The sequence below is a fragment of the Penaeus chinensis genome, chromosome 19, assembly GCF_019202785.1.
Source record: "Penaeus chinensis breed Huanghai No. 1 chromosome 19, ASM1920278v2, whole genome shotgun sequence".
NCBI lineage: Eukaryota > Metazoa > Arthropoda > Malacostraca > Decapoda > Penaeidae > Penaeus > Penaeus chinensis.
The window spans coordinates 24,610,427-24,615,426 of NC_061837.1; the positions used below are offsets into that span (position 1 = coordinate 24,610,427).

The following is a 5,000-nucleotide window of genomic DNA, read 5'->3' on the forward strand; positions in this document are numbered from 1 at the left end:
TTTGGAGTCTAAAAAATAGAGCCAGAACAGAATACAGGATCACTCAGCAGCAACTAAAATAATATGGAATAATGATGCCAACATTAGCATCACAGAATATTCCACTGGTGCTTAATAACAATGTCACCGCATAAAACAGGTTAACTTCTCCCACTCCTCTGCAGTTAAGGGGATCTACATATTCAGTGATCAAAAGTTTGTTATTTATCTTTCACCATTATTAATAAAGGATTTCTGAAGATGATTTAACTAAAAATATGAATTTTTATTCACTTGAAGTCATTGTATTCTACAAGATATTCTATACTTTAGAGAAAGATAACATGCTTTATAGATTAAATAATTACTAAAATGCAAAATTGAAGGAAATGGCAGAAACGGGAACAGTAGTCAATTCTTCTTCTCACTTCATGCTTTCTACTGCAAGATTGTGTTGTTTCCGAGCCTCAGTGATGTTATAGCAAAACTTATGCTAGCTGTCCCCTCCTCACATCCTATATTCATTAGAGACTTTTAAAAGGTATGTGGGTTTTAATCAGTTAGAGGCCTTTTGGCTTAATTCCTTTGAGGAATCCGAACTTGTCTTCAGAATTAGCCAGTTTGAGAGTTATGTGATTTATGAGTATATTCTACTGGTTTAATAAAAAAATGCAATCTATTTATTAGTATGGTAAGTCCTTTGCACATTTTGGTGTAATTACCATCAAAACAGTGAGAATGCCAGGATAACGTAGGATGGGATTCGCTATTAATTACGTAAAAGTATTCATAAGAAATGAAGCTTTTGTTATAGTAGAGACTCAACTGCCCCTCAAAATGAAGTCGTTGCTAAGTGCACTTGAGGAGGAAATGGCAGAACACTTTCCCATACTTACAGATATTCCCAAGGGTTGGATACCCTTTCAATATTTCTCAAAGATTTTGAAGTTTTTACCCAACATCAAGAATATATTGACCATGGAATTCCTGCAGACTAGCTATTATTTGTTATATTATGGAATATACTGTAACTGAACACTAACAGTTACCTGTGTTTTATAGATATAATTCTGTTTCTGCAAAACAAAGTTTATATCATTTTAAAGCATAATTATAAAATATAATGTAAAAATATGTAATAAATTCTCTTAATAGAATGTGTATTATTGATAAATAAAAAATTATTCATACCATAAATCTGATTATGGTGCTAGAAACTATTAAAATTCTGCTTCTAACAGGATACAGAATACAGCCTCAGGATATTTTGAACGTAATATTACTGAAACATACGTGTTTTTATTTGTATAACCATACCTTGTTCTTAGTTGCTTTATGTTTCCTTACTTTTATATATATATGTTTTCTTGATGATGTTACAGAACAATAATTTATAATGCCTGTGGTACATGGTTTATAGTAATCATATTTGTTTGGTGATCTGAGAGGTGAGTGTGGAAGCAGAAACATTTTAACTCCATGTTTGCAAAGAAGACTTAACAACACCTGTGATTTGGGATTATATTGTAATAAGAGTATTTTTCACATCTTAACTTTCTAGCATATACTTACACTTGTATTCAGGAAATTATTAGTGGTCCTTTAAAGGTTAACTTTAGTTGGTTGTCCATCACTGTTTTCCTTGTTTATTAGATATTTATGTTATTATTAGATACATATCTTCAGTCTAAAATCATGAAAAAGGTTTGTTTCGATAAGAGGTTTTTGGAAAAATATAATTTTATTTGTGAAGTTATAGATACTTAGATTTATACATACTATAACAATAGTGATGCATAAGGTCAATCTCGGCAAAAACAAACTGTATCTACTTATGTGATATCCATGTCTACAACCATGTATCACACCTCTCTTGCATTTCAATGTTTTGAATGAACATATAAGTGAATTGAATACTAGATTTAATCAGGTAAAAGAAAATATTAACTAACTGGATTTAGTTGCCTTGTACCCCACACATGACCCAAAATCTGGGCATTAGACTTACTGGAGTGGGCTCTCCCAGGTGTGTGGCTTGTAGACTCCATATCATCTCTCTAGGAAGTCTACGATTAGTGCAATAACAATAAATAACATTTTGTTATTTGTGTCTCTTTTTACATTTTTGTATTATTAAATTTTTAGTTACACACCCTGTGCTGCCAGTCATAGTGAACAGGAATAGCATGGAAATAGGTCCTCTATATAGACAACACTCCTCCAACCATGGACCACAGATGGTACATTCCACCAACATTTATAATTGGAAATAATGTATCATGGCAAGTCATTCCCATCACCCTGGCCTTAAGCCAAAATTTTCATGCTGGCATATTCATGTTAATCTGGGGCTTAACCAAATATTTCTATAACAGCATCTTGCTGTCACCTGGCCCTCAAACAGATTTTTTCATGGCATGGCAATCACATCAACCTGGTCCAGTAGACTAAGAAATAAAAACTCAAAACTAAATTATTATTATTATTCCATACACTTGATTTTATGTTACAAATGTTTGTTCTCTTCTTAAACACTATCATTCTTCTAGGTCGATCCCAGTACCAGCTGTGGTGCAAGTTGCAGAGACAGCCAAAGTTGGTATTTACCACCTGAGTCCTGCAGGCAAGGATAAGTTTACGGAGTTCATACCTTTCTCTGGTGATGAACAGCCTGAAGGAGACGATATCAAACTGCATGGAGGAATGTACTATATCACCCGAGACATATTCAACCCTGACATTGGAGATTTAAGAGTCCAGTTTTACTATGCTTGTCGGGCTGGTGAAATGGTAAGCAGCAAATTTGATTTGTTGTTCTCATTTAGAGCATTGCTATTTATACTGTTTCTATATCATCTTTGCAGTTTACATTATTGTAAATTATTATTGTTGAAGGAACTTTGATATAAAATGTGCAATTTTGTAGTATATTCACGATGATATTTGTTAACTGTGATTAATGAATTTGTTTACTTAGCAAAGACTACTATAATTACTGAAATGAAAACCTTTAAATCTGTTGTAATTTTGTTGAAATGTTAACCTTAGGGAAACAGTACAGGTTACATTTTTATGCTTGATTGCTGCATACATTTTTGACAAAATGTTAAATGTATGAAATAAAGCAATTGCCAACTGTTTGAGACAGGCTAAAATTACACAAGTTAATGAAACTTAAAATAATTACACATTTAGTCAAATGTGATAATAGATTATTGATTTCCTTTACTCATTGATTATTGAAGTCCCTTACTCAACAGGTGAGTGTTGTGGGCCAGCAGATAGGTGAGACTCTCCATCCTTACCTCACAAGCAATGGGAATGAGCTACTGATTGTTCGCACAGGGAAACACACCGTGGAGGAGATGTTCTCCTCTGAGCACGCCCAGAACCGCTTCCTGACTTGGAATTTGCGGTTGGCTGGATGGTTCTTGATGTTCATTGGACTGACCTGCGTCTCAAATATTGTCCATTCTCTCAGTGAGTTTGTGTAGGCAGCAGTATTGTTGTTCAATTATTTTTGTTCCTTTTTGGTGTTTGTATTTGTTATATAAATTTTTGTTTCAAGATATTTGTAACTTTTCTGGTCTTGTCTTTTATTCCTGTCGTTTTTAAGAAGAAGAATAAAGCATCTTATTTATTCACTCATTTACTGATAACCATTTTCTTTACAGTAATATGCTCACCTCTTCTGAGAGACGTGGTAGCACTGGGTCTGGGATCTGCCAACCTGACTCTGAGTATGTCCACCTCGCTTGTGATCATTGGAGGGGCTTGGTGCATCTACCGCCCAGGGTTGGCTTTACTCATCCTTGTGGTGGCTGCACTCCCTTTCATCCGTGCCGCTGTCAAACATCAGTCAACCGTTGGGCATTCAAGGAGGCCCAATGGATACAGGCGAAGCTCAGCGGACTGAAAAGTTGCAATTTCCAAAATGGTTTCAGATGTGTGATGTTTTTTCGTCTGTTGCTGTCAAAATTTAGTCTTTACTAAAAGTGCCAAAGATTTTAACTCTGTGAGTAAAACTGTACCCTCATTGATTAAAAGATTTTTAATGTTGTGATGGTTTGACTGTTTTTTACTTAGGTCATCAATGTAAAGTGAAAGACTTTATGAAATTGATAGGCATAAAAGAGCTCAGTAGGGTCTGAAGTGTTTAATTCATTTTGTAATTTTACACATTCATGATAATCATAGGGAACTGGTTGGAACCCCATAAACCTAATGTTTTCCACAGTTTTATACCGTACGTGTTCAAAGGTAGCCTTTTTCTAAGATGTTGTAAATTAAAAGATTAATCATCCCTCATTAGGCGGCAGTTTGAGGATTTTTTTTCAAATCACATAGATGTAGGTTGTGTGTGTTATGAGCACAGTTTATATGCTCAAGTTTTACATTTACCTGCTGTATTTTTGTCTTCTTTGTATTAACATTTTAGGCATATAGGTATATATATTTCAATTTTCTTCATATAGATTTGGTAAGGCTAAGGAACCAAGTGTAGCTGCAATATAAATGTTTCTTTTAATTGGTAATTGTTCCTTGTATGTGTATGTGTATATTATATAGTATTATTTAAATCATGATCTTCTCTCATGATTCAGAAGCAATGTTTGTAATTAGTCAATAATGTGGACCAAGTTTGTCGTTAGCATTTACATGAATATTAGTGTAAATATTTAAAGAGACAAATAGATTAGTTCATCATTATTTAGTATTATTTATCTAGTTAATATCTACCAACTTTAGTCTAGAAATTAGTTATTAGTTAACCCATTAATGTCAGGTGGGCATGTATATATATCCTTCCTGCTGTCATTAATTTTGGTCACATATAGATGGCTTCACAAGTGCATAGCCCCTAAGGAATCAGGTATTAAGAGTATTTGATCTCACCTTCCTTGAATTTTTGGAAGGAAAAATTATGGATTTTCAGTGTTGATATATTTAAGGAGGTTCTAAAAGTAATAATGTCAACAATGATATTGGTATTAGAAATCAAACTTTTCTAAAAAAAGAAT

The 5,000-nt window shown here is 33.6% G+C and overlaps 1 protein-coding gene across 1 annotated transcript in view; it reads left to right on the forward strand.

Annotated features, from left to right (window-relative positions):
- The window catches only part of LOC125035395 (transmembrane protein 43 homolog), a 10,939-nt gene that overhangs the window by 4,497 nt on the left and 1,442 nt on the right, over positions 1-5,000 (forward strand). The window contains exons 5-7 of the mRNA XM_047627762.1: positions 2,529-2,769; positions 3,240-3,459; positions 3,654-5,000. The exon at positions 3,654-5,000 is cut by the window's right edge and continues 1,442 nt beyond it. Coding sequence (XP_047483718.1) covers positions 2,529-2,769; positions 3,240-3,459; positions 3,654-3,895 — 703 coding nt within the window. The 3' untranslated portion in view covers positions 3,896-5,000. The remainder of the gene's footprint in view (positions 1-2,528; positions 2,770-3,239; positions 3,460-3,653) is intronic.